At 35.7% G+C, this 12,069-nt stretch overlaps 1 protein-coding gene and 1 long non-coding RNA gene across 8 annotated transcripts in view; one reads left to right on the forward strand and one right to left on the reverse strand.

The window, feature by feature from the left end:
- The window catches only part of LOC137764307 (uncharacterized), a 43,195-nt gene extending 41,269 nt beyond the window's left edge, over nucleotides 1-1,926 (forward strand). For all 3 annotated transcript variants that reach the window (XR_011073953.1, XR_011073952.1, XR_011073954.1), the window contains 2 exons: nucleotides 1,099-1,195; nucleotides 1,627-1,926. This is a non-coding gene — a long non-coding RNA (uncharacterized lncRNA). The remainder of the gene's footprint in view (nucleotides 1-1,098; nucleotides 1,196-1,626) is intronic.
- The window catches only part of ZGRF1 (zinc finger GRF-type containing 1), a 78,338-nt gene that overhangs the window by 9,297 nt on the left and 56,972 nt on the right, over nucleotides 1-12,069 (reverse strand). For all 5 annotated transcript variants that reach the window (XM_068543327.1, XM_068543326.1, XM_068543328.1 and 2 more), the window contains 6 exons: nucleotides 11,801-11,997; nucleotides 10,453-10,592; nucleotides 8,509-8,652; nucleotides 7,118-7,232; nucleotides 5,427-5,689; nucleotides 3,566-3,725 (listed from right to left, as the gene is read on the reverse strand). In XM_068543327.1, the coding sequence (XP_068399428.1) occupies nucleotides 3,566-3,725; nucleotides 5,427-5,689; nucleotides 7,118-7,232; nucleotides 8,509-8,652; nucleotides 10,453-10,592; nucleotides 11,801-11,997 (1,019 nt within the window). The remainder of the gene's footprint in view (nucleotides 1-3,565; nucleotides 3,726-5,426; nucleotides 5,690-7,117; nucleotides 7,233-8,508; nucleotides 8,653-10,452; nucleotides 10,593-11,800; nucleotides 11,998-12,069) is intronic.

Consider the following 12,069-nt stretch of genomic DNA (forward strand, 5'->3'; position numbering starts at 1 on the left):
TCAAGATTTGGTAGGAAGAGTGTTAGCCTCTTAACAGACCTTATCTTGTTTAATACTCATTACAGCTCTGCACAATATCTCATCTTAAAGATGAGGAACTGAAACTCAAGTCAGGTATTTTGCTGAGGCCACATAGCTAATAAGTAGAGTCAACCATGATTCAAACCTAGGCAAGTCTGTCTACCTCCAAAGGCTATCAATGACTGTTCTTCTATATACATTACCCCTCAGTGAGGGCTTTGTGAAGAAGCGGCCCTCACCTACCCTTCCCACTTATATATCTTATAGCTCTAGCTCTATGCTAGGAACAGAGCAGGAGCTCACTGAACATCCAGACTGCTAAAACATCTACCACCTCAAATGGGAAATAAAGAGCTGGAAAACTAAAGAAACTATAGCTCTCCAAACACAGTTTTCCTAAATAATTTTGAAGCAGTTTATTTAATGTCAGTACATGAATAGACTTCAATTTTTGCATTTTTTTCATAGTTTTCATCTTGGAGAATAGTCAGCTATTTTTCAGCCTGAAAAACTAGTTTACATCTTTTTTTCAACGTAAGTTTGCATTAATTCTATAATAGAGAGTATAGTATCCTCATACCATGGGGCAAAAATGTTTTATTTCTTCTTAAGAAACTCTTTGTCCTATTCTGTCCATTGCCATTGAAATGCATTATCCAAGTGCACAGCTAACTGTCAGTTCAGTGTAAAGAAATGTATGGGTCCAGCTTACATGCAGTTGAGGTATAGATCCTAAATGCAGATTCACATTCCTCAGGTCCTCATCAGAGGCTTAAGCACTAAAGAATCTCTTCTACGTGTTTTCTGTTACTTTTCAGTAGTTAGTACTTACTCTTCTAGCTTCTTGATTTTTCTTTTCTAACAGCCTACAGTTAAATTTTAATCTTAGGCTAAGCAATCTAAAGTTCTTTGCTGTTTAGTCTCCAGGTAACTTGTCATTATCTTGAATCAGAAAATGTCCTCAGCCACTGTTTTAGATTACTCAGAAGAAAGAGTACACACAGGTAGAACCTTCCTGGAGGGCAGTCTTGCAAAGTATATTAAGAAGCTTAAAAATGTTCATATCTTTTATTCTAGGCCTAGGACTTTTTCTTCAGGAAAGAATCAGAAATGGAGACCAAGATTTATGTTTAAGGAACTTGGCTGCAATATTATTTATAATGGCAAAAATCTGGTAAGAACTTACTGATCAAAAATTGTTTATTGTATAAGAAAATCATTGCATTTAATAGAGCTATGAAAAATTTTGGTTTCTAAGCTTTAATACCATAGGGAAATAATCACTGAGTAAAAAAAAGCAGGACACAAAACAATACATACTGTTGAATACTAAGTTTGGAAAACAAAATGAGTGTGGGTATATGTATTAAAAGTCTGTAAAGAAATATAATAAAATATTATCTGTAGTGTCTGCATATTTTCTGCCATAAGCATTAGCTTATGTAATTATAAAAGTTAATTTTAAAAAGTCTACACTTATAAATAACGGATTATTTCTCCTAATCAAACTTTATCATTTATGTGATATTCAGATCATTAAACATTGGAATATTGGTAAAACATTACGTAATACTTTCTTCGCTTTTTTTTTTGGCCGCGCTGCAGCATGAAGAATCTTAGTTCCCCAACCAGGGATCGAACCCGCGCCCCATGCAGTGGAAGCGCTGAGTCTTAACCACTGGACTGCCAGGGAAGTCCCAATTTTTAATAAAATTTACAAAAATTTTACACCTGTAAAACAGACTGTGCTATTGCTTTCCATGAAACAGCAACAGGCTAACTTATTAGTCTGTAAGTAGGATAAAATCAAATACAACAACATCATTAATCATTAGAGAAATGCAAATCAAAACTACAATGAGGTATCATCTCACACCGGTCAGAATGGCCATCATCAAAAAATCTACAAACAATAAATGCTGGAGAGGGTGTGGAGAAAAGGGAACACTCTTGCACTGTTGGTGGGAATGTAAATTGATACAGCCACTATGGAGAACAGTATGGAGGTTCCTTAAAAAACTAAAAATAGAACTACCATACCACCCAGCAATCCCACTACTGGGCATATACCCTGAGAAAACCATAATTCAAAAAGAGTCATGTACCACAATGTTCATTGCAGCTCTATTTACAATAGCCAGGACATGGAAGCAACCTAAGTGTCCATCATCGGATGAATGGATAAAGAAGATGTGGCACATATATACAATGGAATACTACTCAGCCATAAAAAGAAATGAGACGGAGGTATTTGTAATGAGGTGGATGGAGTTAGAGTCTGTCGTACAGAGTGAAGTAAGTCAGAAAGAGAAAAACAAATACAGTATGCTAACACATATATATGGAATCTAAGGGAAAAAAAAAAAAAAAAAAAGGTCATGAAGAACCTAGTGGCAAGATGGGAATAAAGACACAGACCTACTAAAGAATGGACTTGAGGATATGGGGAGGGGGAGGGGTGAGATGTGACAGGGTGAGAGAGTGTCATGGACATATATACACTACCAAATGTAAAATAGATAGCTAGTGGGAAGCAGCCGCATAGCACAGGGAGATCAGCTCAGTGCTTTGTGACTGCCTGGGGGGGGTGGGATGGGGAGGGTGGGAGGGAGGGAGATGCAAGAGGGAGGAGATATGGGAACATGTGTATATGTGTAGCTGATTCACTTTGTTATAAAGCAGAAACTAACACACCATTGTGAAGCAATTATACTTCAATAAAGATGTTTAAAAAAAATAAAAAAATAAAGTTGTGAAAAGATGAGAAGCTACTAAAAAAAAAAAAAAAAAAAATCAAATACAAAACCTGACAATTTTGGTACAGGGATGGGATAAAGGTAAAACTAAAGGTAGATCCCTCTTATTGAAACCAAAAACATAATTTAATCAAACTGTTCAGCTATTTTACTATTATTTGTTCATATAGGCAGGTGGATAAGAGAATAACCCACGACTTGGTTTTGCGGTTTTAGCCTACTTCCAAGGTAACCACTTAAAGCTCCTGGGTCAGAGACAAAGGACTTTTACTTATGGCACAGAAGCAGCATAAGCACCAACACATCTACTGTGGTTTCCCTTGGTCCCCATGTCCTATGAGGAGACACAGAGAATCCAGACGGATGCCTGCACTGCAGTGGATTGAGCTGTAGGAAAGGAACACTGAGCTTGGGAATCCACTATTTTTATAACAAGCCGTAAGTAACCCTGCTCTTTGTCCTGGAGGGAGATACTACCTCATCAGTCAAGGTTGCTCACTGCAAACACAACCCTAAGAAATGTGCTGAGTAAGAGTGGTCAGGGCCTTGCACGGTAGATTCCTCCCCCAACAATACACGTTCTGGGCTGGACTCAAATTTTTACACGAGCAACTGATAAGTTAGCCTGTTACTGTTTCATGGATGCTGGTTCTTGAGTCAGAGATAAAGGCCTTGCATGTCTGGCATACCCAGCAAAAATGCGCATGGACACTCAGGGCCTATGGTGATCTACCTCTCTCAACAATAACCTAAAACGTTAGGTACTGAAATACACCTGTGATACCTACCCAAGAAGTACTCTGTCAACAGCTACATTAGTAGAAGAAGAAATCAAAAGTTTCCATGGTCTTGCATTTCCAACTGTAAGAGCTTCACTCTTTTCAAATAGCTGCACAAAAAACAAAATCACCACTGCCAGCAAATAACTCTTTCCTGCTCCAAAAACACCTAATTATTTTGAAAGAGAAAAAAATAAAGGCAATGTCATAAATAAATTTCTGAAAAGCACAAGAAATATTTCATCCATTTCCCTCTCTCCTTCATTTAAGTAATTTATTAAAAAATATTAACTGAGTGCTCACTATGTGCTTAATTAGGACAAGGGATAAATACATAGATAACTATTCAAAAGACCTCCATATTTAATGAGACCATAGTCTACTTAGGAAGATAGACAAGCAAAGAACAATGATAAAACAATATGGTAAGTAACATTGTTGGTATCAGAGAAAGAACATCTCTCTTTGCTTTGGTGGAGATGGGAATGCTTCCTAAAAATAAAAAGAGTAGCACAACTAAATCTTCCAGGATAAGATACCCTGTTAAAGAGAGGGTCATTCTAGGCAGAGGCATGACAAAGCACATAGCTGACAAGTATTTCCATACAGCCTACAGCAAACAGGCAAGACATGAGGCTGTCTGACAAGGTAGGCAAGGGGATAAATCACAAGAGTTCTTGCTTGCTATGGCTAAAAGTTTGAATTTTATCTTAAAGACCAGGGGAAATCAACGAAGGATTTTAAGTAATGGAACTAAATCATATTTTTTTTTAGAAAAACTACTTGAGTGAAAATATGAAGAAAGGTAAAACTAAAGGTAGATCAATTAGAAAGCTGTGTGAGATGATCGTTAACAATACATGCTAACTTTACTAAGTGCCTCCCATGTGCCAGACACGACTCTAAGCCCTTTATTTATGTTAACTCATTTAATCCTCCAAACCTATGAGACAGATGCTATTATCAAATCCTATTTTACAGAGTAGTCTCACCAACTAGGCTATATGGAGGCATGATGAAGGTTTGGATTGAGGAGGTGCTAATGAGTTGGCAGGGAGAGAATCAACATGAAAAGTAGGTACAAACTAGAAGGGACATCTCAGTGACTGATCTGATGAGGGGAGAGAAACAGTAAGAGCGATGGAGGAGGATTAAGAGAAAGTCACTTAATCTAGGGAGAAAAATAATCTAGGATGACTTCCAAGTGTCTAACTTGGTCAACAGAGTGGATGTGAAGCAAATCCTCAAAATAGGATGAAAAGTAGGATCAGCTTCAGGGAAAAGGTCTGTGAGAGGAAATGAGTTAAAGAGGGAACAGATTCCAGATAAAAGTAGTAGCTCTGAAGAGGAGAAAGTAAAGCTCCTTCACTGAGACAGAACCAGAAGAGTAAGAATAGGTCCATACTTAGGTAAGTTGGAAAAGGAAGGCAGGACATTGAAAGGAGTTTCTGTTATGACCTCCATTTCCTATTTTAGAAGCAAAATCAATTTCAGAGAGAGAGAGTGGGGCAGGGGCAAGGATGGGATTATGAGAAGGACGAAGGTTTGGAATAGCTACTATGAAGGATGAAGGGTGAGCTGACTAGGAATTAATTAATAGAGAGCAACACGTAGATGTCTAGATCAAATCTGGATACTTTGATAACGAGAGTATAATGCTACCCATTCATCACATATGCTGCCTATTCTCCCTTTTAGGGTGGTCAGTTCTGCTCTCATCTAATAGTTTACTAAAATGGGTCCAGATTTGAAAAATGTAGAGTTATTCTGGAATCTTGTCTGACTAGGAAATTACAAGTGAGCAGACTGAGTTACAAAAGCTTATATGACAATGTAGTTACTAGAACCGTTTTCTTTTCTTGCTTCTTACCATGTATGATCGTGATAGGGAGGGTATGAATTCCCAGTTCCTTCACTTCTTCAACACTTTCATGTGATGCCATCATTTGAGCTATCTGAATTAGAGCTGTAGCTTGATCCTTGTTTAACTTGTGTGCCTGAATTAACTCACTAGCTAGCTGCAATGTTGCTCCTGTACTGAGTAGTTCAAATTTTGTGTTGATATTCGAGAAGGCTGGTGGGATAAATTTTCTGTTATTGACTCTCTTGTTGCTCACTGTAGTTGATGAAGACCTAAGCAAATGAAAATGTTTTAAATGAGGGGCTTTTGAAATAGGTGAGCAGACCTAGTCATAACTTAGCCTTCACTTTATAAGCATCACAGCGGACATTTTTTCGGGGACACAAATGAACATATACCCCAATTTGGAGGAGGGTGGAAGAGAACTAACATTTGTTGAAAACCTACTATGTGCTGGCATTATACTAAGCATTTTACATGTTACTTGATGCAATCTTCACAACAATACTAAGTAGTTAATTATCCCAAATAGAGGTACAGAAATATTAACATTTTTCCCCCAAAGCACATAGCTAATAAGTTGTATACTGACTTAAAGCCCATGTTCTATTAAACAAAACTGACTTAGGTAATTAATATAGCCTCCATTTAAGGTAAAACTGCAATAAACTGGTTTAATTTCTATTTCTATTAAGACTGAATTCCTGGGCTTCGCTGGTGGCGCGGTGGTTAAGAATCCACCTGCCAATGCAGGGGACAAGGGTTCGAGCCCTGGTATGGGAAGATCCCACATGCCGCGGAGCAACTAAGCCCGTGCACCACAACTACTGAGCCTGCGCTCTAGAGCCCGTGAGCCACAACCACTGAAGCCCGCGTGCCTAGAGCCCATGCTCTGCAAAAAGAGAAGCCACCACAATGAGAAGCCTGCACACTGCAACAAAGAGTAGCCCCCGCTCACACAACTAGAGAAAGCCCGCGCACAGCAATAAAGACCCAAAGCAGCCAAAAATAAAATAAATAAAACAAATAAATTAAAAAAAAAAAAAAGACTGCATTCCTTTCAAAGGAGATAAATGACATAATGGATAATGATATTTATTTTTCTTACCTAGGACTTTATTATGGTGAAAAAAATGAAATACCACAAGTTAGATCATAATATTACAAATTACAAACTAGACTTTTTCTATCATTTTAGTGAATTCAGTATAATGTCGCTCCCAATTTTTAAAAAAGGGGCATGGTGCTTGAGAAATTAAAAATGAGATATAGGTTATGTCAAGAATAAAATTAGTATCAATATATATACTGGATTCAAGCTGTAAAATGTTACATAATTTTAAATGTTTTAAATGTTAAATAATTTGTAGCATAAAAGTACAGATAAATAAATAAATAAAAACACTCAAAAGATCCTTAGGAAATTATTCCTTGACAAAGGAAAAAAATTTGCAGTAACCCTTACTAGACTCTACCACAATAAATAAATAAACAGATAGATGAATGGGTGGATTGTTGGGAAATGATGTGTATTCCCCTTTCTCTTTTGAACCACTGACAAACAGTAACCTCATAATCCCTGAAAGAAAATTAACACTTTGTTGGCAAAAATTTATGTAATGTACTTTTATTACATTTTCATATTTACAATTAGTCATCATTTTTTAATACCAATGACCCAAAGGTAAATAATGACTTACATTGTTAACAGGTACTGTGTTAGAGGTAGAGTAGCTGGATTAAAGTTGTCCTGAATATTTTTCAAAGTGGTCAGCTCTGTGCTAGCATTACAAACCAATAATGCATGGACCACTGCTGTAGGCAGAATGCAGAAAATTAACATTAATGTAAATGAAATGAACCATTAAAAAAATCTATTAAATGTACACATAACTCAGAGTTCAGCTACTGAATTAATCACACAACATAAAATAAATGCTTAAGTACATGCAGAGGTCCTTTTATCCATTAAACTACTATATTACCTGCTCATTCATACTTTATAAATTGCATAACTTACACCAAATTTGGACTTCCATATGTCAGTTAATGAATAAGAATAACTGTTCGGAGTTAGGGTGTGGTGACACTGCTTAACAGCCAGTTCGATTTAGTCAGCATACATTGTATAGTAGTGTTTGTGGAATTTTTTAACATTTTCTTGCATTTCTTCCTCAATTATTTTATAGGAATATATGGAAAGCAGAAAATTAGAATGCTGTTATTGGTGAGGAAACAACTGCAACAAATATGAAACTATGCATTCAAAAAATGACAAATGTTCACTTAATTAGGCTCTTATTGAACTCAAGCTGGTTGACTAGGTTTATTCAGTTCTAAAAGAAAAAAAATCAAGTTAAAAATGTCTATGAAATATTTGAAATGGGTCGTTAAATGCTGTGTCTTAATTAGATATGGACCAAATTCGACCATCGGAAATTACTCCAGAGATCAAAATGTATAGAGAAGTATACAGATTCATAGAACTGGATAGGGTTCAGCTTACTAAAGCTTCCTTTATTAAAAGAAAAGTAAGGCTCATAGCCTACTGTCTTATTAAGAATTTCTCAAGGCAGATGATAAAATAGCCTCAAATGAAACTCATACCCTCCTGCTCAACTGCTCACGAAATCTCTTGCAAAATCTACAAGACTTCTCAATGTAAAAATAAATGATCTGTTTACTAAATGTACACTACTAGAATAATAAACCAAGAGGATTAAATAAATCAAGAACTGGAACTTGATGTAAGAAATTATTTAAGAAAATTCTTATTTATATGTTTAATATTTATATTTTTAGAAATCGGGTATATACCATGTAAAATTCAACTTTAACAAAATACTTAAGTGAAGGGTCAAGATTTTATTATATTGTTAGCCCTCTAGGACTTGAGCTGCAGAAATATTTAGATGTTCAACTTTCGTACACATTTCAAGAATACTGTACACAATAATAGGAAGTAGAGGTGGATGCTTTTTGTTGGCTTTAATCAAACAATCCCACACAAAGTTAGCATTCTAGCTCACAGTGCATCACATGTCTTTCATTCTTTTTTAATACAAATTAATATGGGCATAATAATACTTACTGTTAGTGGGCCAATTCGAAGGGAAATAACCTTTCAAAGGTAGTAGCTCTACCTCATTGATAGATGATGGACCAAAGAAAGTACTACATGCAATAAAAGTATCCAATTCAAAGTCTAGGGTTTTTGAAACCACCCAAAGATCATCTGAAAAGACAAACACTTTTAAAGGATCCAGAACTATGCTCCATCCAAAGCTACCTTGGATTTCTTTGATGCTTAGTCCTATATTATTTTTCAAAAAGCCAAACTTGGTTATTATCACCAACAAGATTCCACCCAGACACCCAAACACATAACGTTTCATTTCCACGTTTTTAACTCGATTAGTTTAATGTTTTTAAAGTTACTTTATAATTATTTTTTTTTTAAAACAACACTGTAAATAAAGCAAGGACAACATCTAACCCACTTTTATCTTATAGCTACATCTGATTTTCCCAAGGTAGAATACTAGTCTAAAAAGATGCTCCACCATGCAAAGGTTTCTATGCTCAAAGTTGGCAATCCGTGGATAGAATAAAGTTCTCTTAACTGACTTCCACTTAACATATGTTCCAGATTAACTAACGTTCTCCTTTCTTCTCCATAGTACACTGAGCACTCAGAGCTAGTAGGCTGCTTTCCAGAATATCTATGCACTACTTCTACCATCAGTGGAGTTTACACTTACAAAGAGTCAACTGCATTTGTTCTAAAACTTATTTATACTAGTTGTATTTGCTATTATAATTATATGACTTAATCACATATTATTTGACCCATTATGAGTATGAAGGAAAAAACTTGTTGTTTAAAGAAAACTACATTCCGGGCTTCCCTGGTGGCACAGTGGTTAAGAATCCACCTGCCAATGCAGGGGACACAAGTTCGAGCCCTGGTCCGGGAAGATCCCATATGCCGCAGAGCAACTAAGCCCGTTTGCCACAACTACTGAGCCCATGAGCCTAGAGCCTGTGCTCTGCAACAAGAGAAGCCACCACAGTGAGAAGCCCGCGCACTGCAACTAAGACCCAACGCAGCCAAAAATAAATAAATAAATGTATTAAAAAAAAAATGTAGGTAGCTATAAGGTACTAGATTTAGCTTTGCTTTGTTGATTCAAAGTTTCTTATATCATTTAAAATAACTAATCAAATAACAAAAGCAAGTTAGGTTAGGATCAATGACAAGAGTAGGTCATGAAAGCAAAGATAAAAATTAACCCAACTTAGGGACTTCTCTGGTGGCGCGGTGGTTAAGAATCCGCCTGCCAGTGCAGGGGACAAGGGTTTGAGCCCCAGTCCGGGAAGATCCCACATGCCGCGAAGCAACTAAGCCCAAGCGCCACGACTACTGAGCCTGCACTCTAGAGCCCACGAGCCACAACTACTGAGCCCGCGTGCCACAACTACTGGAGCCTGCGCACCTAGAGCCCATGCTCCGCAACAAGAGAAGCCACCGCAATGAGAAGCCCGCACACTGCAATGAAGAGTAGCCCCCGCTCGCTGCAACTAGAGAAAGCCCGTGCGCAGCAACAAAGACCCAATGCAGCCAAAAAAAGAAAAAAATTTTTAAGGATTTTATTTCCAAATATACAAAATTTGGGGTCCAATGTTGTCATATTGTGCAGCAATGACAGAAGTATCACTAAACTCATTACATTTTCAGCTTATTTTTTATATTAGGTTCAGGGTACAGTTCATTCAGTATACTTATGATGCCAAGAACTTGGTGTGACTCTTTAACCAAAATTAAACAGTTTTTGGTAGCCTATAATAAAGCTTTTTAAAAAACTAAAATTTAAAATATGCTTTTTAGAAATGGTCTAATTTATTATACAATAATTCGCAATATGTACTATGAAACTGTACTCTTAAAAATCTCTTTAATATAAAGAATTTACAGGGCTGTATGTAACTGAGATACAAGGCTAGACTCAGCCACAACATAATCAGATCAACTTACCTTTGCTGTAAGTCGAAGAACTTTCCTTCCGACTCAGCTTAAGATAAAGTTTGCTCTTAGGTTCATTATAAAATTCAGAATCTACAGTAGTAAACTTCTTTAGTTTACCATACTTTTTTCTTTGAAAATCAAACCCTTTTCTGCAAAATGAGTAAAAGACAAAAGTGAATTTGAATATTAAAGTATGATTTCTTGTTTAATTGAGATATAACTGACATATAACATTATATTAGTTTCAGGTGTACAACATAATGATTTGATATATGTATATACTGTGAAATTATCAGCATAAGTCTGGTTAACATCCATTGCCACACAAAGTTTTTTCTTGTGAAGAAAATGGGTGAACTGTTTTTATTTTTAAATAAATTGAATTTTTTAAAAAAGCACTGAAGAACTCATTGCGTGTATAAAATTTTTTTCAAATAAAAATTTTTTCTTGTAATGAGCTCTTACTCTCTCACCAATTTTCAAATATACAGTAAAGTAATATTAACTATAGTCACCATGCTATACATTACATCTGCAGGACTTATTAATTTTATAACTGGAAGTTTGAAGGTACAAATTTTTTTTAAAAATCTTTAAAATACAGGATGAAGAGGAAAGAACCAGGGAATGTGTATGTTTATATACTTTCATACATATATACACAATAAAAATACACTGTGTCAAAGGAAGAAAATAGCAAGCCTCACAGAAACATCATTAGTTTTAAAAGAGATTGAGATAGGAATAGTATCTAAAAGACAGGGTACTTCAGTTTCTATAACTGTAAAAATAGAATAATAAATTATCATATTACCATTTCTTATAAATTATGATGATTAAATGAAATAATACATGCAAAGTGCTTAGAAGAGTGCCTGGCATGTACAAGCTCCCAATAAATGCTGTTATTATTAAATTACCATGCAAATGCTCATTATATTTACTTTTCGGGTAATCCAACTTTTGTAAGACATGTTTCGAAAAAGTAGCATTCTATCATCCTATAAACTATGTAGTTCAGGCTTGTGAATGACCAATATGTATTATCCTGTGCTGATAAAAATTATTCTTGTGATTTGTTTGATAGGGTTTCCCTTAGAATTATGATTATATGTAAAAATGGTTAGAAAAATGGCATTCCCGCCAGTAATCCTGATATTGCTGGCACTGCTCAATGTTTAGAGGGGGCCAAAAATAGCTTTAGGGAATTATTCCCATTTTATAGTCACAAAAAATGAGGTACTCTATCTTTTAGATATTCTTCCTATCTCAATCTCTTTGAAAACTGATCATAATTCTGTGAGGTTACTATTTTCTGATATAATTAGAGGCAATTACTTGGCACCATAAAACATACCTCACCAAAAGCTGGCATTCCTCATAGAGGGGTATCTTTTGACTTCTTAAGTACAAGCCAATACTTTTTATATCATTTAAAACCATGCTAGGTAGAGATTTTTCCTGTGTTAAATATCCTGGGGTCACTTCTTCAAGCCACTTGAAAAATTTACATCGGTCAGCTCTGGGTCCATCGCAGGTATAAAAGAGACGACCCTAAGGGGAAAAAGATATTGAAACTTTAGTGAGAAAAATAATGTTTTTATTTATTTATTTTTTTTACTGTTT

Source organism: Eschrichtius robustus, chromosome 4 (genome assembly GCF_028021215.1).
Source record: "Eschrichtius robustus isolate mEscRob2 chromosome 4, mEscRob2.pri, whole genome shotgun sequence".
NCBI classification, from domain to species: Eukaryota; Metazoa; Chordata; class Mammalia; order Artiodactyla; family Eschrichtiidae; genus Eschrichtius; species Eschrichtius robustus.